General features: G+C 50.3%; 3 protein-coding genes and 1 long non-coding RNA gene across 4 annotated transcripts; all 4 read left to right on the forward strand.

The window, feature by feature from the left end:
- The first annotated feature begins 404 nt into the window (after positions 1–404).
- On the forward strand, positions 405–1,354 carry LOC115530743 (uncharacterized). Its single transcript, XR_003973777.1, has 2 exons — positions 405–689; positions 1,148–1,354. It is a non-coding gene; the product is annotated as an uncharacterized LOC115530743 (long non-coding RNA).
- Positions 1,355–2,363: 1,009 nt separating this feature from the next.
- LOC115531588 (uncharacterized) lies at positions 2,364–13,638 on the forward strand. The gene is made up of 14 exons (XM_030340941.1): positions 2,364–2,495; positions 3,705–3,854; positions 4,196–4,640; positions 5,079–5,229; positions 5,497–5,681; positions 5,999–6,201; positions 6,693–6,890; positions 7,218–7,372; positions 8,000–8,171; positions 9,078–9,260; positions 9,659–9,763; positions 10,877–11,011; positions 11,795–11,997; positions 12,488–13,638. Exons 1-14 carry the CDS (start codon positions 2,391–2,393, stop codon positions 13,467–13,469), a joined length of 3,372 nt encoding a protein of 1,123 aa, XP_030196801.1. The 5' UTR covers positions 2,364–2,390; the 3' UTR covers positions 13,470–13,638.
- A 36-nt stretch (positions 13,639–13,674) lies between these two features.
- On the forward strand, positions 13,675–18,985 carry LOC115530722 (pepsin A). The gene is made up of 10 exons (XM_030339441.1): positions 13,675–14,367; positions 14,569–14,643; positions 15,055–15,205; positions 15,463–15,580; positions 16,017–16,135; positions 16,590–16,786; positions 17,231–17,347; positions 17,824–17,965; positions 18,357–18,455; positions 18,765–18,985. Exons 2-10 carry the CDS (start codon positions 14,585–14,587, stop codon positions 18,900–18,902), a joined length of 1,140 nt encoding a protein of 379 aa, XP_030195301.1. The 5' UTR covers positions 13,675–14,367; positions 14,569–14,584; the 3' UTR covers positions 18,903–18,985.
- A 1,021-nt stretch (positions 18,986–20,006) lies between these two features.
- LOC115530726 (PI-PLC X domain-containing protein 1) lies at positions 20,007–23,845 on the forward strand. Its single transcript, XM_030339447.1, has 7 exons — positions 20,007–20,111; positions 20,185–20,337; positions 20,741–20,865; positions 21,462–21,593; positions 22,222–22,377; positions 22,883–23,066; positions 23,432–23,845. The coding sequence occupies exons 2-7, from the start codon at positions 20,220–20,222 to the stop codon at positions 23,677–23,679; spliced, it is 963 nt and encodes a 320-aa protein (XP_030195307.1). The 5' UTR covers positions 20,007–20,111; positions 20,185–20,219; the 3' UTR covers positions 23,680–23,845.
- The last annotated feature ends 349 nt before the right edge of the window (positions 23,846–24,194 follow it).

The raw sequence follows: 24,194 nt of genomic DNA on the forward strand, positions 1-24,194 counted from the left end.
TCTGTACTTGATGCACTTATTTCCCATTTGACTGGTTGTGTGGGCAGAACCTGGGAGTTGTGACTTGGGACAAGCCCCTTCACTGTCTCAAGTCCCATCTTAAAACTCACCTTTACTCTGGCTTTTAACTCCAGGTAGCGTGTTGATGTGTTATGTAGATGTATTATGTGGGCAGTGGATCTTATTTATTGGATTCTATTTGGGTATCTTTTATGCTATTGAGCCTCTCATCTTTTATTGTGCTTCTGTGGTGTTATCTTGTTGTACAGCACTTTTAAATAGTGATATGTAAAGTGGAAGTAGGCAGCGCCGTGATCTTCAGTAATGGCATTTGTGTGGGGGGGAACTACTTGACAAATGTGGTACTTGTACTATTGTATGCTTAAATTGAAGATTTCCCTGTAATGAAATGGAATCATTCTAGCTCCTGCCAAGGCTAAACTTCCCTTGGTTTGAAGCCTGCACTTGGGAGTAAAATCGAATTTTCTCTCCAAGACAAAACCGCGACCAAGCGACGGTAAAGGCATGCTTCTTGCTCTAGTGATCATTTCCATAATGTTTGAATAGGCCTACCTTCAAGACGGTGGACTTCTACAGGAAGCACCAGGACTCCATGACCCCAGCCGGTCTGGGCTTCTTCCAGAGCCAGTGGGACGAGTCGGTCACCAACACCTTCCACAACACGCTTGGTAAGCAACTCTGGAAACGGGACGTTGGAGCGCCTGGCATGTTGGCTCTTTTCTTTCTCCTTGTTTGTGTACATGGGGAACGGAGGATTTTGCAAAGGAAAAAATGACTCAAACTCACACCTGGTGGTATATGTCACCTTTTTAAGTTGACGTTTACATGAAGGAATGGGTTTTAGAGCACATTTGAAACCATATTCTTTTGCATATCCTCTACTGGCCATTTTTTTTTGAAGGATCCTAGTTTGGTCATTTTTTGTTTAGCATAATCTTCCATTTGAGTGTATAGCTGTATGGTTTGGTCAGAGTACCTTCATGTGAATAAATCCTGTTAAACATGAAAAACATTAAATTAAAATTGGATTTTATCATTTAAACAAAGAATCGACAAGTACAATTGTGAGGTTGGGAGGATATATCCATTAACATTAAACTGTCCACTGGTGTTCTTCTGCCTGCAGACATGAAGGAGCCGGTGTTTGAGTTCGTGCGGCCCCCCGTGTACCACTCGCCGCGGGTCAAGTTCCCCCACAGGCAGCCGCTCCGCTACCTGGACCGCTACCGTGAGGGCAAGGAGCACACCTGCGGCATCTACTGAGCCCCACAGACGCACACATCTGGAGCTACCGCTGGACGACATGTTAATATAATAAATTGTTTTTTTTGTATTGACTGCGTCTTATTTTGGTCTGCATTACAACACAGTCCATGGTTTCATGCCATCTTATTCTTGTGGTAAACTGTGTTAATTTCGCCATTGCGATGGTTCTCCACGTTATGAAAGAGTCTTCAGAAATAGAAGGTAACTTTGGGGTTCAGGTCCGGGCGGTCTTCAGCATCTCCTCTACGTCCAGAAGCTTCTCTCGGGGTTTCCCCTGGGCCGCGCCCCTCCTCCCCTCCTGGTTGATCTTCTCCCAGTCCGAGAAGGACACCGGCTTCACGCCTGCAACCAATCACACAGGAGAGATTAGATCATGTGACCTGGAGGTTCAAGCCCGCCATCTTGGTGCGTGTTGACCAACACTTCCAGAATAACCAAGCGACACATTATTGGTGTGAAGAGGCACCGAGATGTTTGAGTGTGTGAGACAATGCCAAAATACATGTAATCAATTCAACTTAGATATTCCATAAAACCTTTCTGATCAAATGTTCCCGAACCCAACAATCGAAGAAATGAGCCAAACGATTCCTAACGACAAGACAGAGCTGCAATAATAAGGGCGAAAACAGGTGCAGCTCATCAAGTTAATTAGGGATCTGCAAATGACTGGACTCATTAACGGCATGAGGAACACCTGATAGCCGCTTGTGTTTCTATGTCAAAACGACAAACCCCATTGCTAACTTAAATGATTAAAGAATGAAATAGACGCAGCCGACCAGACATATCCTCGACAACGCAAAAACAATTTGCTCAAAACCCTGCAGAAGATCATTATGCAATTGTGTCTGATGAATATCGATAAAAAACGACAAAGTAGCAGATACTAATGGAGTTAACCACCCCGGGCTGCCTCGTTATTGGACAATAATGCACTGAATCAATGTACATCATTGTGGTTTATTGCTTACATCATATGTGGGACATGGTTATATAATGGTTTCTTTAATACACTTTAATAGTACATGAGCTGTTTTAATGTTTCCCACCGTATTGATTATTTGGTGGGGGGGGGTTGCAGGGGGCCGTTGTCGGCGGACATGATGCTCAGCTGGGAGACGGTTGCCGTGGGGATGACCCTGAGCCTGCTGGTGTTTCCTCTCCAGTGTGGTCTCTGTTGGCTGTTCCGGAAGATACGCGGCCAGGTGCACATGCACACACACACATGCATGCACGCCGGACGCATAACGCACACACACACATGCGCGTGCACAGTACCCACACACAAGCATACATGCAGACACGGAAATACCAGCATAATTTCACATGCAGCACATGCGTATACTAAATGGCATGCCCAGACACATCCACATACAAACAGGGACACACACACACACACACACACACACACACACACACACACACACACACACACACACACACACACACACACACATGTGCATATCCACAGACACAAGCTTACACACAATCTAATGCACACGCATCCACAGACATACAATCACACAAACACACTCAAACACACACACACGTAAATGCGAACACATATGTAAACGCACACACACACACCCACGTACACACTCGAATACACACAGAGACGTTTATATTAATAGTGCGGCTGATTGGGGGTCATTATGCTGATATTAGGAGGTTTGATGTGAACAGACTTATCTTAACACGGGATCAGTCCACACTAGCCCCTGCTAGTCCCGGTACACTTACCCTTGTTGACCGTTGAATCTGGTCTTGGGTTTGTATGCGTCACTGAAGCCAGGATGATGTTGCTGAATAAGTGCTGGATGTTTGGCCGTTGATACGGTGACATCTTGATTACAGGCAAATATTAGGAGAAGATAAGAGTGAGGGAGGAAGTGAAACGGATTTAATCAAGTTGAAATTAAAGTCATTCAACCTTTCCGTTTGTCAACAAGCATGCGTGTGTTTGTCTGCGCACTTGTGTGTGTTTCTGTCTTTGTGTGTGTGTGTATATGTCTGTTTTTCTTTGTGTGTTTGTTTGTCTTTGTGTGTGTGTGTCTGTGTCGGTTTTTCTTTGTGTGTGTTTGTTTGTCTTTGTGTGTGTATGTTTGTCTTTGTCTGTGTGTGTGTCTTCGTTTGTGTTTGTGTGTGTGTGTGTGTTTGGCCTTGTGTGTGTGTTTGTGTGTGTGTGTGTTTGTCTTTGTGTGTGTGTGTGTGTGTGTGTTTGTCTTTGGTTGTGTGTGTGTGTTTGTCTTTGTGTGTGTGTTTGTCTTTGTGTGTGTGTGTTTGTTTGGCCGTGTGTGTGTGTGTATTTGTCTTTGTGTGGGTCTGTGTGTGTTTGTCTTTGTGTTTGTGTGTCTGTCTTTGTGCGTGTGTGTTTGTCTTTGTGTGTGTGTGTATGTGGGTGTGCGTGTTTCCAGGTAACACTCGACCTGTGTGCTCCTTCGTCTCCGGTCTGTCACTCAGTGGAGATGGACGTCTTCCTCGGCCAATCAGCTCTCTCCGGCCCATCCTTCCTGTCTCTGCCGGACACCTCCCACACCCCCAGACGAGACAGCAGTCCGTCATCTGTGAGCGCACCCACACACAGACACACACACACACAGACACAGACACACACAGACAGAGACACACGCACGCAAGCACGCATATCCACAGATATACAATCACATCAATGCAATCACACCAAACACACACACACACACACACACACACACACACACACACACACACACACACACACACACACACACACACACACACACACACACACTAAAATACACATGCATACATACAGACACAGACACACACACAGACAGACACAGACACACACAAACAGTCGCACACACATCCTTTGCTCCACTGTCTCCGTGCCGTCTCCCTCTAACCCCCCCCCCCCTGTGGTGTTCAGCTCTTAGGCAGTAAAGCGTTCGACTCGGGCATCCTGGCGTTCTGGGAGGCGGCGGGCCTCACCCAGGCAGCGCACGGGGGGGGTGGGGGGCGCGGTGACGGGGGCCCCCCCCACGCAGGGGCCCTGGGGGGCTGGCCCTCCTGCGACAGCCTCGCCAAGCTCACCCTCTCCGGCTCCCCCTTGGACACGACCTTCGACCCCTCCCCCGCGACCTTGACCTCCGAGCCCCTCGGCCCGTCTCCGTCCTGCGGGGGCCCGACGCGGCCGCTGAGGAGGAAGAAGGGCCTGACGCTGCCCCGCCTGGCGCCGGCCGGCCCCACCAACGCCACCGCCACGCTCGGGCTGGGCCCCTTCCCCGTCGGCCCTCTGTCCCCTGCCGGGCGACCGCGCCCCAAAGCGCTGGCCCAGTACCCCTCCCTCACCAACAGCTTCCTGACGCAGTCTGGTGAGTCCCGGGGGCTGTTGTCGGGTTCATGTTGTTGTTGTTCCTCGTTGGTTTGTACGCGTCAGTCGAGGCAGTCAGGATGGAGCTCTGCCCTGATTAGTGTCTGGGCTCCCTGGACGCTAATATTAACTAGATTACAGAAACCAGATACAGTGCAACACACAGTGGGAGGAGACGCAATACAATACACGCACGCACGGCGCATGGACGACACATGCACGGACACATGCACGCACACTGGCACGCACGCATGCACACAGACACACACGCGCACACACACACACATCGAGCTAGGTAGTCAGCTGGGAGTCCATACAGATGATTTGCATGCAGGCGACAACCATACGATATCTAATTCATAGATCTTGCAATGTGCAGCGATTGCCCCCGCTGTCGACACGCGCTCACTAAACAACGTTGTGTTGTTGTTGTCGTCAGAGGAGAACCTCCTCAGATCCATCCACACCGAGGACCCGGAGGACATGAAGATCACCTCCTCCACCTCCACCTCCACCTCCGACAGCGGCCGCTACTCCCCACGCGGATCCTCCTCCTCCTCCTCCTCCTCCTCCTCCTCCTTCACAAACACGTAGGTAGCAGATACTCCCCACGCCGCTGCTCCTCCTCCTCTGCCTCCTCCTCCTCCTCCTCCACAGACACAGACTCTGTATGGAGTTGCAACTACTGTTACCAGGCCAGTCAGAAAAGAATGGATCTTTAATTTATACATATAGGATATAATCATTTAAATATAATATAACAATTAAATATTATTAATCATTTATTTTGTTCATATTTAATTATGAATTATTTTCCATTGTATTTTATCGTCGCCTTATTTCCCGTCGACGTTCAGCCAGAGCAACTCCTGCAGCTCCTGGTCCGACGGCTGGGGGTCAGAGGTCAAAGGTCAGGGGGGGCCCTGGACCCCCGCCTCCCGGTACCGCCCCCCCTCCGCCCAGTCCATGGACTCTGTGGCCAGCACCTCCTTCCCCAGCCCCTCCCCCGATCACCCCCGCTCCCCGTCGGCCACGCGCATAGGTGAGCCCCCCCCCCACCCCCACACCCTGACACGTACCCCCTCTCGCTCTTTGTCGACGTATCCTCCAAGCTCAGCATCGTGTTTAATCCAGCCTCAATACTTGAATCAGATCAACACATTTCTGGATTGATACCACTGTAATCATTTCCATCTGGACATGTCATATCACAATGACACCGTTTAGGAGCCGTTACAGGCCTGTCGCCCTGACGACGAGTCGATCGGTGTCGCAGCTTAGACGGGAGAATAAACCCTCTGAAGGACCCGCCCTCTCCTCCTCTCTCTCCCCCCCCCCCCTCCCCCCTGACTCCCGTAGGCGTGGCCCGGGGTCCGGCCGGCTGGCTGCTCCCCGGCTGGGCTCTGCGGGGGGTCTACCCCCTGGTGGCGGCGGTGCTGGCGGTCTGCCTGGGCTGCGTGGCGCTCTACGGCCGCGCCTTCCCCCGCGCCGTGCTGCTCCTGTGGCTGGCGTCCGTCCTGACGGCCTTCCTGAGCTCCGCCCTGCTGCTGGAGCCGCTCAAGGTGACCGCCGCTCCCACACGGGGGTCTCTCCGGCCCCCTCGGCGCTGTTGTGCTGTAGCGTTGTTACAGGTTGGGTCGGTCAGTGGGGGCCACACCTTGTCATTTACCGTCCATCTGTTCATCCATTCGTCCATTCGCTCATTCATCTTTACCGACGGCAATCCATCCGTGTGTGTGTGTGTGTGGGGTGTGTGTGTGTGTGTGTGTGTGTGTGTGTGTGTGTGTGTGTGTGTGTGTGTTCAGGTGTGTGTCCAGGCCTGCTTCTGCACCGTGCTGTGTGTGTTTGTGTGTGTGTCCAAGTGTGTGTCGAGGCCTGGTTCTACACTGCTCAGAGAGTCTTTGTGTGTGTGTGTGTGTGTGTGTTCAGGCCCGGTTCTTCTTGGTGCTGTGTGTGTGTGTGTTTGTGTGTGTGTGTGTGTTCAGGTGTGTGTCCATGTCTGGTTCTTCACGGTGCTTTGTGTGTGTGTGCGTGTGTGTGTGTGTGTGTCCAGGTGTGCGTCCAGGCCCTGCTCTACACCGTGCTGTGGCAGCCCGTGGACCCGGAGGTGGAGGAGCTGCTGTCCCGGGAGGCCGTGGTCCGGAGGCCCGAGGTGGAGCCTGGGGCCACAGTACGCCCGCCGTGGGGATACGGCCTCCTGCAGGCCAGGCAGGAGGCGCAGAAGGCCCTGGCGCTGCGCTCCCTCATGAAGGTACAGAGAGAGAGGAGAGGAGACGAGCAGACACAGGCTCAGTGGAGATAAGGAGCTCACACTGGACCTGGGCTGGGGCTGAACTGAACTGCTTCAATCAATCAGTATGAACTGGGTTTTGTAGTGTTGAAGGTTCAGATCTAGTCGTACTTGTGGTCTGATGGTGTGTGAACAGGTCTGTTCCTTAATGAGGTTGTTGTGTATAAGCACAGCCTGGAAAAGAGACATTGAGAATACATTATTGATACATTCATTCTCTCTCTCTCTCTCTCTCTCTCTCTCTCTCTCTCTTCCCCCCCCCTCCCTCCCTCCCTCCCTCTCTCCCAGCACTGTGTGGGTCAGCTGTTGTTCCTGCTACTGGTTCTACTGGTGAACTACCAGAGCAGCCCCGAGGAGGGACTGGGCCGGATGCTGCGGGCCAGCACCCAGCGGGCCCTGAACACAGCACCCACGGGTGGCCCCAACCTCACCTCACTCACATGGCAAGGCACGCACACACACACACAGTCCCAACACACACGTCATTGTTATCTTTCTCCCAACGTCAGTGAAAAAAACTGTTTATGATTAGCCAGCATATTTATTTACACACACACACACACACACACACACACACACACACACACACACACACACACACACACACACACACACACACACACACACACACACACACACACACATATATTCACACAAATACACATGCACATATATTCAAAAACACACACTCACATCTATACAATAATTCTTGAATAAGAACCCCTCCAATGACGGACCCCCTCGGCCCTCCTCCTGCTGGCCGGGGAGATGCACGCCATGGCTACTGAGCGCGCTCAGTACATCCGGCAGGGCGGCCATTGGCTCCAGCTCTGCCTGGCCTCGTTGTCCAAAATATTTTGGGATTATTAGGACTGCAGGGGTCTTTTACATTCAATTCAAAAATTTGCGGAGCAGAACTACAAAGGATTTAACTTCCGTCAGACAGACGCCGCTGTTATTTGTATGTATTTCACCCTTGCCCCTGGTTTGGTGTTGTCCCGTCCCCTCTGTGTCTCTGATGAAGGGCGTCCTAAACCAAACGTGCCCCCCCCCCCCCCCCCCCCCTCCAGGTTCAGGCTGCTCTCGGTGGACTTCACGCTGGCCCACCCGGAGACGGGCCTGCTGGTGTGTGTGAGCCTGCAGCTCAGGTGGTCTCCTCCTCAGAGGGTCGCCCCCTCCCTGACCGTCCACCCCCTCCTCGTCCCCCCGGACCCCGGCCCCCACCTGCAGCTGGCCCTGACGGTACAGACCAATCACAGCCTGACGGTACTGACCAATCACAGCCTGACGGTGCAGACCAATCACGGCGTGACGGTACAGACCAATCACAGCCTGACGGTACAGACCAATCACAGCCTGACGGCACAGACCAATCACAGCCTGACGGTACAGACCAATCACAGCCTGACGGTACAGACCAATCACACACTGATGGTACAGACACAACCGATCAAACCCTAGGGGGGGGCAGAGACCCAACCAATTACAGCCGTACACTGACGGTACAGACCAACCAATCACATGGTACAGACCCAACCAATCAAACCCTGACGGTACAGACCAACCAATCACAGCCTGACGGAACAGATCCAACCAATCACATGGACCAGACCCAACCAATCACACCCTGATGAACAGACCCAGCCAATCACACCCTGATGAACAGACCCAGCCAATCACAGCCAGAGAGGAGGCTACTGTGTGGATGTGTTTTGAACTAGAGCTGAACTTAAGGAAACACTTTCTTATTTTCAGTGACGGCTGACGTCTGGGGGAACATCCGACCAGAAGAAAACAATTTATAGAGAGAAAGGGCCAGGATGGACTGTCTCTTGGATGAGCGTTAACGGTTTATAGTTGCTGTAGAAAAATATTACCCCGGTAATTTAAGTGCAGGTCTAAGTCATTAAAAAAAAAAAACCATCAGCCTTGAAAATTAAAACGATTTAATCAAATATCAGGGACGACAAAATCTCTGGCCGTCTCTGGTTGCAGTTGACGTCACCTCACATACAAATATGGCAGTGAGATCACTCATTTGCACTAATCACAAAACAATGAATAACCCCTGTGTGTTGGTTTGACTGTGGCTGAATTTGATGAATTAGTGTTCATTTTGTAACTCTTAACGATCCCCAACTCCTCCAGGTCCTCCTCCTCACCTCGGCCCTCCTCCTGCTGGCCGGGGAGATGCACGCCATGGCTACTGAGCGCGCTCAGTACATCCGGCAGGGCGGCCATTGGCTCCAGCTCTGCCTGGCCTCGTTGTCCATAGCAACAGCGATACTGCAGCTGCAATGCCAATCTCGTGCCTCCGGCTGTGTCCAGCAGGTATACACACTCTTACATTGCATTACAATTCTGTTTTACTTTGCCTTTATTTTCTATACTTTTTTTCTTTTATTTATCTTATTACATATTATTCAATGTTTATTAAACAATGTCAATGTTTCTATGTGAAGCACTTTGAGTCTGCTTCGTGTACCAAAAGTGCGATATAAATAAAGTTGCCATGCCTTGCCTACACACTACACAACATTCAGTCTTTCTTATTCCAGACATGTGACACAACCTCGCCAGATTCTGATAAAACTGTTTGGATTTACAACTTAACTTCCAGACACTGTAGATAACAACGACAGGACGAGGGGATGCTTTGATCGGTGTCCAGTCTTTATAACCTATATGCTATGATATATGCTAATGCTACGCAACCCTACATCTCCTAGCTCCGGTCGGCGGCTGACACCTTCGTGGACTTCCACAGTGTTGCTCTTCTGGCTGCCCGAGCGTCCCAGCTGGCTGCTGTCCTCCTCACTCTGGTGCTTCTGAAGGTACCACCCCTCTGTCCCTCTCTGTCCCCTTACCTCAAGGCTGACCCCTTAGGCTCACCGTCTCAGGCTATAGGAGTTATCGGGAAATCCACTTAACTCCACTTAACCCCTTAACACTTAACACTCGTAACTTCCTCCTAAAGTATCCCTTTATTGACGTTTTTGTTTCATCTGTTTTACCTTTTACCTTAACAATTATATTTAAAAGTATAATATTCATATTTTTGGCTATTTTGCTATATGGTTGCTTTCAGTTTCTCCAGAATGTGGGGACGGCACAGTCGAGTCGATCAGGTATCAACGATAGCGGGTTCAACTCCCGGGTCCAAACTCTATCTATAGGCATCCCTGACGCCTGAGCACTAACAACTCCTTAATTAGCAATCTAAATTCACTGTGAGGGGCTCCCGATCAGAGTGTCTGCTGACAGACTGGACAGTAAACAGAAAGTCAATAGAATCAACAGAGCAACAAGGTACCGCTGTGTAGAACCAGTAGAGTTTAACTGGTACCGCTGTGTATAACCAGTAGAGGCCTAGTGAACTGGTAGCGCTTTGTAGAACCAGTAGAGACCTGGTGAACTGGTACCAGTGGAGACCTGGTGAACTGGTACCAGTAGAGACCTGGTGAACTGGTAGCGCTGTGTAGACCCAGTAGAGACCTGGTGAACTGGTACCAGTGGAGACCTGGTGAACTGGTACCAGTAGAGACCTGGTGAACTGGTAGCGCTGTGTAGACCCAGTAGAGACCTGGTGAACTGGTACCAGTATAGACCTTGATGAACTGGTACCGCTGTGTAGAACCAGTAGAGACCTGGTGAACTGGTACCGGTGTGTAGACCCAGTAGAGACCTGGTGAACTGGTACCAGTAGAGACCTGGTGAACTGGTACCAGTAGAGACCTGGTGAACTGGTACCAGTAGAGACCTGGTGAACTGGTACCAGTAGAGACTGTGATGAACTGGTAGCGCTGTGTAGAACCAGTGGAGACCTAATGAACTGGTACCAGTAGAGACCTGGTGAACTGGTAGCGCTGTGTAGACCCAGTAGAGACCTGCTGAACTGGTAGCGCTGTGTAGAACCAGTAGAGACCTTGTGCGGCGGTGTGTCCCAGCTGCTGGGGGCCGTGGTGGCGGGGTGCCGGTGGGTGCTGCTCCCCAGGGTGCTGGCGTCGGCGTGGAGGGAGCTGGGAGCTGCGGGCCTCCTGCTGCTGCTCCTCCTGACGCTGGGGGCGCACGGCGGCCTCGTGGTGAGGAGCACACACACACACGCACGCTCTGGGTCACACACATACAGGCTCTGGTACACAGACACACACACACTCACGCTCTGGGACACACACACTCACACTAACACACTCACACACACTCACACACACAGGGACACAGACACGCACGATTGCACGCACGCACACTCTGGGACTCACTCACTCACTCACTCACTCACTCACTCACTCACTCACTCACTCACTCACTCACTCACTCACTCACTCACATACACATGCTCTGGGACACACACATACACACCCTCAGGTACACGAAGACGTACACACGCACTCACTCTGGTTCACATACACATACAAAGACACTCTGGAACACATACACACACATGCTCTGGTACCCACACAAGCACGCTGAAACGCACAAACGCACACACAACTGAGCTACAGTATGTAGCTGATGTTCTGAGGGGGCTGGGAAATGAGAAACGATTGATCAGCCGTTATCTCGTTACCCCACTTGTCCTACTCTCTGACTTTCTCTTCAAACACAAGCTTCTTCCTCTCATTTGATCAGACAATTAAAGGCCTCAGCTTAATCAGCGTACTTTGATCACTGTGGGTTCCAACGTCTCTAATTACAGTATATTGTGAATACAATATCTAATCTGTTTGAAATATGTGTATTGAGAACTCTGTGAAGAGTAATAACCCCATTACCAGGGTTCTTATAAGTTTGTTTGAGTCATCACTTATCTATTGTTTCTAGTCTCATCTGCGCCTTCTCCTCCTCCTCCTCCTCCTCTCCCCCAGGTCTTCTCCTCCTCCACGGAGGGCTTCAGCTCCCTGCGTGCGGCAAGGGTCTCCGCCGTGGCCCTCCTGCGGGGCCGGCTGGTCCTCCGCCGGCTGAGCATGGCCCACCCGGTCCTGGGGCCCATCTACACCCTCCTGCTGACTGGGGACGGCCTCTGGCTGCTGGCCCGGCTGAGTGGAGCTCTGCTGATCCACAGCTACAGGTACACAGTGACAGTTACAGTAACTACAGGTACATACTGATACAGTTACAGTAACTACAGGTACAGGTACATACTGATACAGTTACAGTAACTACAGGTACACAGTGACAGTTACAGTAACTACAGGTACATACTGATACAGTTACAGTAACTACAGGTACATACTGATACAGTTACAGTAACTACAGGTACACAGTGACAGTTACAGTAACTACAGGTACATACTGATACAGTTACATTAACTACAGGTACAGGTACATACTGATACAGTTACAGTAACTACAGGTACAGGTACATACTGATACAGTTACAGTAACTACAGGTACGCAGTGACACAGTTACAGTAACTACAGGTACATGTACTGTAATGCTGTAAAACATTAATGCTGGCTTGAGTAGGAATTGATACAACTCATTGCCAATATGAACTCATAGCTGTAGCCTACAGCTTTAATAAATCATCCAATGGGACGACTGCTCTGTTCCTCAGGACAGTGAAGGCGACGCAGCGTCCCGTACCCCAGGACCCCGACATGCTGGGTCCACTCCCGGCTCTCCTCCAGGGTCGACTCCTCCCCCTCCACCCTATCGGTGCGCTCCGAGGACTCGTGGGCGTCGCCGGGCCCCGGCCCCGCCCCCGCCCCGGGGGCCCGCCTCCTGCCCGGCTTGGACGCCCTGCTGGCCACGTTCGAGCGGGTGAACCGCATCACGGAGGAGGTGCACGGCCTGGAGCTCAGCCTGGAGGAGGCGCAGGGCCGGGCCAGGGAGAGGAGGAGGAGCAGGGAGGGGAGGAAGAGGAGGAGGAGGAGGAGGAGGAGGTGGTGGAGGAAGGAGGTGATGGAGGCGGAACTGAGGAGACGGCATCGGGGGAGCCGCGTGAAGGAGCAGGAGGCGGAGCCACCAGATGCAGGAGGGCGAGCGTGCTGAACCCCCGCCGGCCCAGGGCCTCGCTGCCGACCTGCGCCTCCTTCGACTCCTCCCCCCCTCCGGGCGTCGCCCCTCCCCCGCCTGCGGAGCTCCGCCTCCGAGTCGCGCTCGGCCGGGCCTCCGCTGTCTCGCCTCCCCGCCGACGCTCCCCCCTCTGGGCCCTACATCCAGGAGGGGGGGTACATCCAGGGCCCAGGGGCCTACCTGGGGGCCTCCCTCCAGGGCCCTCCACCCGGCGTGGATTCCCTCCCCAGGAGGAGGGCCTGGCACTCGGGGAGCTCACAGTGGTCCAACACGGCCCTCGGGGCCCCTGGGGGCCCGGACGGGACCGGGGTGTCTGGCCCCTGGTGCGGAGGCGGCCCCCAGGCGCCCGGCCGACCCAGGAGCGAGGAGACCTCCAGGGGGTCGGCCGGCGACGGAGCCCCCGTCAAGAGGAAGGCCTGGAGCTCCGACGGAGCAGAGAGCCAATAGACAGACAGGAGGGAGAGCCAATGAGAAACGACCTCGTTGGTGTTACTAACGGGAGAACGCTGTATTATAAATAGAATTAGAAGTCTAGTTGACGAGGTTTCGGCTGATGTCTACCACTTTGGTTCTATAAAGTTTTGTTCCAACCGATGTTGTAGAGCTACTTGGTGTAATACTTGTGAACGCATACATATTTGTTTTGTAAAAGAGATATATATTAGTATAAAATAAAGATAAGTGACCTCATGTTCTTGTGTAAATCATTTTAATGAAAAACACTGCAGACCGGCAGTGAAGGAACATATTTTAGTACTCAACTGCATGTCAGGAATTCAGTGACTAAATAAGTGGATTTGTGATACGTTTACCGATTGGATAGAAGTTATGTTTATTCAAGAATTCCCCCAAAACTCCTGACTTTAAAAGTGCAGCACCCAATAACCTTTCCTGCTGAATGCATGAGGAACCAAATCCAGTAACCAACTGTACAAAACACCAAGTTTCAGTCTGCAATGTGCTTCCTTGTTGTTTCTAGTGAAATTATTTCCAAAGCATTTAGTTGCAAACTGGAACACCACAGTTTAACTGAAAGAGTGGATTTTACATTTGAAGGACATGTGGAATAAAACACTGAGATCCTGTAGTGCAGCCGTCATGGTGGCTATACCCCTGATGCAAATCTGTTCCCTTCTGTAACATTCTGTCCTTCCTTTTGTACTATCAAGATCTCCAAGTTTAAGAACACACATCGTTGTTTCCATGCTGATTACTGAAGTTGCTGAAGTTTGTGTTTAATCGTCAAATTGACATTGTATTGAGGTCATGATTATACAACTGCTTGTTATCACTTTATGGAAACACTGTCTGTGTTGATTTACGGAGGAGATTACAGGAACGCGGATTTCAGAAGTCAACGCTGGCGTATAAAAGACCCCGCTTGGCCCTCTGTGGTCACACTTCGACCTGGCTCTTTCGGTGAGGAGCAGCCCCCATCCAGAACACCTGCCTCGCTGAGATCATCTCGTTGAGCAACTCTATGTTTCTCACCAATTATTTAATTTTGAACTTGAATTTAAATTAATTTCGTTTTTTTTTTTAACTATAATTTACATTTTAATTCATTTACATTTTGAACATGAATGTGTTTTATGCCAATGCTCTTGTTCTCCTCCACAGTTGACGTAAAGCCAAGATGATGAAACTAGCCATTGCTGTGGTGGCCATGCTGGCGTTGGCCGAGTGCTTCCTCCAGTAAGTGTCTCTGAGCTCTGGGAGAGCCACCTCTCCACTGGAACCTCTACCTCACCTCACAAGAATATACCCCTCTTCTAGCCTAGTACTTATTCTATCAACTGGAGATACAATCACAGCAAATGAAGTATACATTTCTGTACGGCTTTGCAAATAACTGCCCAGTGAACAGCGAGTTTTGTCAATTTTTAAAAAGTGTTAAAACGGCAACGTATCCTTTGTTTGATTACATTTATTCTGATTGACTCAACACACGAGATTTCAAGTAAAATGAAACTTCAGGACTCTAAAGGCTGCAGACGATTTACCGGGAGCCCGTACTCAAACACCGTCCAGCGGCCGCTCACTGCTCCATCAGATCCCCCCCCCCCCCCCCGTGTGAGTCCGGTCTAACCTCGCTGTACTCCCCAGGGTGCCCCTGGTGAAGGTGAAGACCGCCCGGGATACCCTCGAGGAGCAGGGCCTGTGGGAGCAGGTCCGCCAGGAGTACCCCTACAACCCCATGGCCAAGTTCGACCCGAGCCTCATGGTGACCGGCGAGCAGATGACCAACGACGCTGACGTGAGTGGAGGGACCCCCCCCCCCCCCGGGGAGGTCGTTACACTGAATGATGGGGGGAGGTCATTGATCTGACCGATGGACGGATGGATGGGTAGATGAGTGGAGGGCGAGGGTAAGGGGATGAGTGGAGGGTGAATGTTAGAGGGGGTTGGCTGGCGAGACGGACAGCAGACACATCACTGGTTAGATGAGAGCATAAATGGAAGAAGTAAAAGAGCGTGGAAATGATCCTCCTCCTCCTCCTCCTCCTCCTCCAGCTGGCCTACTTTGGAGTGATCTCCATCGGAACTCCTCCTCAGTCCTTCAAGGTGATCTTCGACAGCGGTTCCTCCAACCTGTGGGTGCCCTCAGTCTACTGCAGCAGCGCCGCCTGCAGTATGTACACACGCACACACACATACGAACGCACACACATGCGCAGTTTGCGCACACACCCACACATACACACTGGCAAGCACACACATACTCTTACACACACAAACACACACTCACAAACACACTCGTAAACACACACTATGGCACACACACACACACACACACACACACTAGCGTGCACACACACTCTGACACCCACACACGCATACTCTTGCGCACACACAAACACTCTCGGGCACGAACACACAGACACGTACACACACACATAGTGGGAATCCACATACTATCACACACATAAAAACACACACACACATACACACATACCATCTGATGCATGCACACATAGACACGAACACAAACACACACACACACACACGCTCTCTCTCTCTCTCGCGTGCCCTCCCTCTCATGCTCTCTTGCGTCTGTGTTCCTTCAGACAACCACGACAAGTTCTCCCCCAGTAGAAGCAGCACCTACAGGTACGACGGCAAGCCCCTGGACATCCACTACGGCACCGGCAGCATGACCGGCGTCCTGGCCTACGACACCGTGACGGTGAGGAATTGAACCGCCACCCTGGTGCCCATCAACTCCTCTCCTGGCCTCGTCTTTCTCTGTTGTGTCAATGTGTGTAGCCAATGTCAGGGACTGCAGACTCACTCACCAGCCTCTGCAAAAGACTCTGACTCAAGTCAAAGTTCATCTAGAGTAGACTCTGCATGGACTCTGTTGTGTCTGTCTTTGTTATGTACGGCGAACGGGTTAACCTAGTGATGGTTAGTGCTTGGCACTTGGTTCTATGAACATCCTTACTGTACCGACAGAGATATATTGTTGTTTCTCTTTCTTCTCACAAATGTAGTTATTGTAAGTCGCTTTGGATAAAAGCGTCTTAATGCCCTCAATGTTAATGTAAATGAGTGCCTTTGCATGTCTCAAATGTGGGACGAACTGATCCACCTTCATCCCCTGATCCGTTTTCCGTGTTTTCATGCATCCACTCAAACAGGTGGCCGGAGCTTCGATCCGCAACCAGATCTTCGGCATGAGCCAGACCGAGGCTCCCTTCCTGCAGTACATGAAGGCCGACGGCATCCTGGGCCTGGCCTACCCCCGCCTCTCCGCCTCCGGCGCCACCCCCGTCTTCGACAACATGATGGAGCAGGGCCTGGTCACCCTGGACATGTTCTCCGTGTACCTCAGCAAGTAAGCCTGGCTCTAGGGCAGCAGTGGCTCAGGCGGGAGAGCGACTCGGTTGGTAACCGGAAGGTTGCTAGTTTGATCCCCGGCTCCTCCTAACTGAGTGTCGAGGTGTCCCTGAACGAGACGCCTCGCCCTCACCGCTGACGAGCTGGCTGTCGCCCTGCGTGGTCGACTCCACCGTCGGTGTGTGAATGCGTGCATGAAAGGGTGATTGTTAGGCGATATTGTGAAGCTCTTTGAGAGGCCACTGGTTAAAAAGGTGTAAGGAAAGCTACACATTGCACGGTGAGTGCGTGTGAGTCTGCATTAGCGTGCCTTATGTGTAAAAGTGTCCCAGGCAGTAGCATGACAACGGCCATCGCCTGTACAAGGTATAAGGTTCCTTCATTCATGTTCCATTCTGTCCCACGCCCTTCATCTGTGTTTCCGTGCACTACGTGCGTACAGGAACTCCGCCCAGGGCAGCGTGGTGACCTTCGGGGGAGTGGACCCTTACCACTACTCCGGCTCCATCAACTGGATCCCCCTGTCCAGCGAGCTCTACTGGCAGATCACCGTGCACAGGTGAGCACGGCAGCAGTGTGTGTCTCAGACACCGCTAGCGGTAGCAGCACAATCGGATGGGTTCCATTGAAATGAGGCTAGAGCTCTCTTACTCAAAGACGTTGCATGGCTGTGGTTAGGGATGGAGATTCTTACTAAATATCCATAAATATCACGATATACTTTACTTTATTATATATACACAATATAATATCATGATATACTAATATCACGATACACTCATTACATTGAGGTAAATTGACTTTTTAAGAATGGTATATGGACTAAAACATCAATAAAAAAGATTCAGTGATCCTAAAAGTTGTATGGTTTATTGGTCACTAATTATAAAACCAGGCACCACAACAAGTGAACCTCTTCGTATCCTGACGGCACCGTCCCACTGAAACCCTCTAGTCCGTAACACCGCCTGCCTGCCGGGCCCTGCGCTGCTGCCTGCCGTCTGACCCGTCTGACCCGTCTCCCCCTCCCTCCAGCGTCTCCGTCAACGGCCAGGCGGTCGCCTGCGTCGGCGGCTGCCAGGCCATCGTGGACACCGGCACCTCTCTGATCATTGGGCCCCAGAGCGACATCACCTCAATCAACACCGCCGTGGGAGCCACCAGCAGCGGCAATGACGTGAGTGAGGGGGCGCCCATGTGGGCGGGGCGGAAGGGTTAACCCTAACCCTAGAACTAGCCCTCACCCTAACCCTAGACCTAACCCTTACCCTAGCCCTAGACCTAGCCTTAACCCTAGCCTAGACCTAGTCCTAACCCTAGAACTAGCCCTCAACCTAACCCTAGCCCTAACCCTAGACCTAGCCTTAACCCTAGTCCTAACCCTAGCCCTAACCCTAGAACTAGCCCTCAACCTAACCCTAGACCTAACCCTAGACCTAATCCTAGACCTAACCCTAACCCTAAGCCTAGCCCTAGACCTAGCCCTAACCCTAGCCCTTGACCTAACCCCCATCGTCGCCTCTCAAACAGCCCTAATGCTGTTCCTCCCTCCTCTCCTTGTGTTCCAGTTCGTCGTCAACTGCAATGGCATCCAGCAGATGCCCGCTGTGGTCTTCCACATCAACGGCCACAAGTTCCGCCTCCCCGCCTCTGCCTACGTCCGCCAGGTAACTGTGTGTGTGCTTGTGTATGTTGGTGTGTGTGTGTGGGTGTGTACGTCGGTGTGTGTGTGTACGTGGTTGTCTTTGTGTGTGTGTGCTCAACACCAGACCAATGAAGTAAATGGTCCAACTTTACCTGGAAGATTTCTGCGGGAACTGATTTGATTTGGGAAGCGACGGAAGATGAAGCACTCATCTCTTAAATAAGAAAACCGCCCAGCTCGACAGTCCCTCTCTAACTGGTGTCTCCCTCCTCTCCCTCCCTCTCTCTCCCCCTCCCTCCCGCTCCCTCTATCTCCCTCCCTCTCCCCCCAGTCCAAGCACTACGGCTGCCGCAGCGGCATGGCGTCCGGAGGCAGCAACCTGTGGATCCTGGGAGACGTGTTCATCAGGGAATACTACTCCATCTTCAGCCGGGCCCAGAACATGGTCGGCCTCGCCACGGCCCGCTAAACGCCCTCGCCCCGGGCTCCGCCTCCTACTGGCGGACACACAACCACCACGCACCCCCTTCCCAGCATTCTTTGAATAAACAAATTGTCAAGCAAATACTTCTTGTTTGTGCCGTTTTGTGCGTGTGAACATACAGCCAATGTGCACGGATGTGAGAAAATGCCGTCGTAACGAGGTCCTTAGCCACACTCCACCTAGGGGACGCACGCTGGTGGGGTTAGAAATCCGGTTTATCGTGGAAGTTGCAGCAAATGAACATGACAAGGGTGCTCCACTGCCATGCAGGAGACCTCTCCCTGGGTGTGTGTGGTGACGGCTGGTTTAACCTGTTGCACACTGATGACTCACTGTGCAACGGGTGTGCAGCCAAACCCACCTGTCAGAGTCCAATCAGACTCTGACTGGTGAGGCTGCCTCAATCAGCCACCATCCTCTCCACAGCCATTAATGGCCTTTAACATGAGACCATATGGTGGAGTTAACGAGCGTTCCTCCTCACGACCTAATCAGTACCAAACATGGCTGATGAGTAGATTCATGTTTATATCTGAAAAGGTCACTCAGACTGATTATTTAAGTGTAGAGCTAAAGGGGAGATATTATGCCACCAGGTGTGGTTGTGATTAGCTGCTACAAGTAGTCCTCTGCCTTTTGAAAATCTGCCTGTGCTTTAGCTACATCATAAGTGGGGGTGTCCACCTAGATGCATGCTGGGTAGATCAGTCTACCAGTCTTCCCAGTGGACTGTAGCAAATGGTGCTGATCTATCCATCATACATCCAGCTGGACACGCCCACTTGTGATGTCACCAAAACAAATATTGACTTGTGAGGCAAAGTATGAATATGTATTGCTTTTAAAAAATGTTAAAAAATGTACGCATACATTCTATGTTACATTTCCCCAGTATTGATCTTTCACACTTAGTCTGCTTGTGTAGGCCAAGTAGGACAAATATTATGTGGAAGTGGAAGTTCAGAAAGGTTAATGTTTTGGAATTACATTCCATTGCTATTTCTAATCCTGTTTTGTCTGTGAAGCAGGCTATCAAGTTTCCAAACTGGTATTTTGATGACATGTGTTTCAATGGCAGTGTACCTTGAACAAGTTTCAACCTGCCACCGAATCTCTGGTCAGACAAAGCCAGCGCTGCTGTGAACATTCTGAACAACACATACCTGAACGGCTGGCATTCACAAGGCTCTGAAGGTGGGTCATTCCACCTCCTGTCACACGCATACTTCAACCTGCAACTGTTAACGTTTTATCCATTCTCATTAAGGATGTGAATTATAGTTGACACCAAATCCCGTTTTGATGGCTGAGTCGGGACCCCAGGAGGGCGGGACAACGGAAGGCAACGACAACCTTGATTGGATGTCCAAACTGCCATCCAGACTGCAACGTGTCTCACTGTGGAATCTGGCTATCCCAGGTAGGCTGCAGCACTGGGGATCATGTTTTTGTTGTCATCCAGCTAGCCTGGTCGGCTGATAGAGGCAACACAGACATACAGAATGCTCACTGGAAGGAGGGATCCCCATTCTTCCTCCTTGCTAATTAAGGGAGTTGTTTTTCTCGCCCTCTTGGGGGCTATAGGTCGGGGGGGGGGGGGGGGGGGGGGGGGTCATACATTTATGGCCTGAGCCCTGAGCCTGGACCTGTGATTAAGGGCTATACAAATCGAATTGAATTTAATTAAATTGCTTAATGAATACATTTAAACATTATTTATAATTAGACTACTTCCCACACATGAGTTACTAGTGTTGCAGCCTCAGTGAACTGTAGCGACAGCCAGAGTGTGCGTATGACGGATGTGCTTTGTGTGCTCTCAGGCAGCCATGACACCATGGGTTATGACCTGGACATGGAATCCGACATCCTGGATCCGGAATCACTTATACCCGTGAGCAAGCTGCACTGCGTGCGCGCTTTGATACACAAATGGGCTACCACCCAGGTCAGTGCAACATCTACGATGGTCCACTCCATGTAGAACAGGGGGGTGTAACCTAGACTCTGCATATCCCCCCCCCACCCCCCCCTTCTTTGGAGAGAACTAAAAACGGCTTCGCTCTTCAGATGCAATAAAGTGTTGTATAATATCCTCTAGATGGGATTGCTCATGTAAAGTAAAACTCACCTGTTCAAACTCGCACACAACGTCTAACTGATCACTGTTTTGATTGTTTGTTTGTTTTGTTTTGTCTTGTTTTTGTTTTATTTTTTTATTTATTATATTTAGTTATTTTTTTATTTTATTTTTTATTTTTTTCACAATGTCTTGTTTTTTAAACGATTTATGATGACTATATGCTCTGTAAGGTGACCTTGGGTGTCTTGAAAGGCGCCTCTAAATTAAATGTATTATTATTATTATTATTATTATTATTAAAGTAGGCAACAGTCGCAGGCAGCTGCCCTTTCTGTTCAGTGCTCGGGGTTTGGTTCCTGATTTTAATATACAAACAAGGCTGTTGAGTCATTACAAGCAGTATGTAAGCAATACAAAAAAGACTCCTATATCTTACTGACCGTTGTGCGTTCGCGACACAGGAGTTGAACATTTGCCAACAGCTGGACGCGGGGGTTCGGTTCTTCGACATGAGGGTGGCACGGAAACCCGACGACCCTGACCCCACCCGCACCTTCTTCTACCACGGCCTGTACACCCACAGCGACGTGGAGGTGAGGCTCACTCTGGGGGCTGGTTGTCTGCTTCACCCGAGTGGCCGGAGGCCAAGGTGTCTGATTGGCTGAATGGGGCCCAATGGGGCGGGGCGGGACGGAGATCAGAAGGAATGGTTGATCTGGTTTGTGGTTTGTTCGGGGATAGTTTGAGTGCCTGCTGTCTGATAGGTACAACATGGATCAGATCCCATCGGTAATTCTATTGGGTCACGCATCAGTGGGACTGTTTGTTAGGAAGTTAGAGATTCTCAATATAAAAGAAAACTGAATGGCATCGATCTCTTTATCCGTGAAAGCTATTACTTTCTGTTTCCATCCGTTACGGTTTGCTAAATAAGTGTATAATATAATCAAGCTCTTGTAAAAAATAAAAAATAGCAAAAAAAAAAAGGAAATGTTTCCTTCATTATAATGTCTTTAAAGCCTGTGATGTTCCCGGACTAATGATGAAATAGAAATGAAACAGAGTCGGGGGATTTTCCAACACTGAAATTAGTGAAAAGGTTTGCGTATCAATAATTAAGTTTGGGATTCCAACTCTGATGAAATACCTCAGAAGAAGAACATTGAGCCGCTGTGTGGCCCGTGTGATACGAAGCCGTTCACTGAGCAGCTCTTTGTTCAGACCGTCCTCAGCACCGTCAGCCACTGGGCCGCGGGTCACCCCACCGAGGTCCTGTTACTGGCCCTGTCCCACTTCAGGGGGATGGAGGACCACCACCACCAGCACCTCATCGACTTCATCACACAACTTTTTGGAGCCAAACTCGTCCTTGTCGCGGTAAACATCACGACGTGGGAAATGTACTGTTATGAATGTTAGGAAATACTTTTTTCACACAACGGAAGGGATTAAATACCATATTAAATTAATATGTTTCACTTTGCATGCATACTTTGGGTTACATTTACATTAAGGGCATTTAGAACACTTTTACCCAAAGCGACTTATTTGTCAAGGAAGGAGGAGGAAGGGAGAGACACAACAATTGATCGCCGTCGGTACAGTAAGGCTGTTCATAGAACACAGAGTACCAAGCACTAAGAATAACTAGGTCAACCCATTCCCGTATACAGCAAAGATAGCTAGGATAAGATTCTACACAACACTAAGTATTACATGTTTACATTAAGTGCCAGGACGTTCAACATACAATTAGTGTGTACATTAAGTGCCAGGACATACAACACACAATAAGTGTGTACATTAAGTGCCAGGACGGTACAACATACAATAAGTTTGTACATTGAGTTCCAGGACGTACAGCATGTCTTCCCACCAACAGGACCAGCCTACGCTGCGGTTCTGCTGGGATTCGGGTCGACACATCCTCGTCTCCTATGACCATCCGGCGAACCACAACCTGCAGATGTGGAGGAAAATCCCCTACTTCTACGGAAACACGATAGTCCCCTCCGAGGTGGTGACCGTTCTGGACAAGAAGCTCAGGACTCAAACTCCTATAAACTGTACGTTATCTTGTGAACGGAGGCTTCCATTCATACTGCTGCTGTTGTGCTCACGGTTTTAATCAGTTTCACCTGTGTTGTCTAACCAGACTTTGACTTTGACCATTTCCAGTGACACACTGGATATGGCAGTGGTTATTGTTCTCATGGTCTGAAAGTGTACACTTGTTGTATAAAACTGTCTGTTGTGCAAAATATTTCACGAATAAATATGTGAAATATGGGAATATGTTACACAACACTAATTATGTTCGCTATAACTGTCAAGGATCTCCGATTATTCCAGTGTTTGCCTTTGTCATCATCAAAGCATCGTGTCTCAAGCTCTGTTCCGCTCTGAAAGCTTCTCTCTCTGTGTTCGTCAGACTTCTTTGTGTGCGGTCTGAACCTGACCTTGCCGGACGGACTGGGGGCGTTGAAGTACCTGTCCAAGACCCTTCGGAGCGTGACTCTAGAGGGGCTCCCCTTTCTGCTGGACTGGGTGAACAGGCAGTATCCAGGGCCCTTCAACGACCACATCAACATCATCGCCTCAGACTTTGTGAATCTCCTCGACTTTGTCTCCACCGTCGTTCAACTCAATGGCAAAATGCCAGCCCTTCTGAACAAATGAGACGTCGCCTACTTGTTTTTTTTTTTTATTAGATAACACTTATTAAATATTATGAATTATTTTAATAGGCCTACAGAAGCAGACTAAGTGTGAAAGATCTATACTGGGGAAATGTAACATGAAATGTATGCGTACATTTTTTAAAAGCGATACATGCATGTGTGAATATCTTTGCAAGCTCATTGTTTATTCATTCATCATGAACTGCCTACACGTAAAAACACACACACACACACACACACACACACACACACACACACACACACACACACACACACACACACACACACACACACACACACACACACACACACACACACACACACACACACACACACACACACACACACACACACACACACACACACACACACACACACACACACACACACACACACACACACACACACACACACACACACACACACACACACACACACACACACACACACACACACACACACACACACACACACACACACACACACACACACACACACACACACACACACACA

Source organism: Gadus morhua, chromosome 18 (genome assembly GCF_902167405.1).
Source record: "Gadus morhua chromosome 18, gadMor3.0, whole genome shotgun sequence".
NCBI classification, from domain to species: Eukaryota; Metazoa; Chordata; class Actinopteri; order Gadiformes; family Gadidae; genus Gadus; species Gadus morhua.

Bases quoted from the DNA above. Each gene is read 5' to 3' on its own strand.
- LOC115530722 (XM_030339441.1), top strand. From the start codon at position 14,585: ATGATGAAACTAGCCATTGCTGTGGTGGCCATGCTGGCGTTGGCCGAG. The intron at 15,206-15,462 runs GTGAGTGGAGGG...CTCCTCCTCCAG, and splicing joins AGATGACCAACGACGCTGAC to CTGGCCTACTTTGGAGTGAT. The intron at 17,348-17,823 runs GTGAGCACGGCA...CCCTCCCTCCAG, and splicing joins TGGCAGATCACCGTGCACAG to CGTCTCCGTCAACGGCCAGG.
- LOC115531588 (XM_030340941.1), top strand. From the start codon at position 2,391: ATGATGCTCAGCTGGGAGACGGTTGCCGTGGGGATGACCCTGAGCCTG. The intron at 9,261-9,658 runs GTATACACACTC...TACATCTCCTAG, and splicing joins CCTCCGGCTGTGTCCAGCAG to CTCCGGTCGGCGGCTGACAC. The intron at 11,012-11,794 runs GTGAGGAGCACA...CCTCTCCCCCAG, and splicing joins GGGCGCACGGCGGCCTCGTG to GTCTTCTCCTCCTCCACGGA.
- LOC115530726 (XM_030339447.1), top strand. From the start codon at position 20,220: ATGGCTGAGTCGGGACCCCAGGAGGGCGGGACAACGGAAGGCAACGAC. The intron at 22,378-22,882 runs GTAAACATCACG...TCCCACCAACAG, and splicing joins CCAAACTCGTCCTTGTCGCG to GACCAGCCTACGCTGCGGTT. The intron at 23,067-23,431 runs GTACGTTATCTT...TGTGTTCGTCAG, and splicing joins GACTCAAACTCCTATAAACT to ACTTCTTTGTGTGCGGTCTG.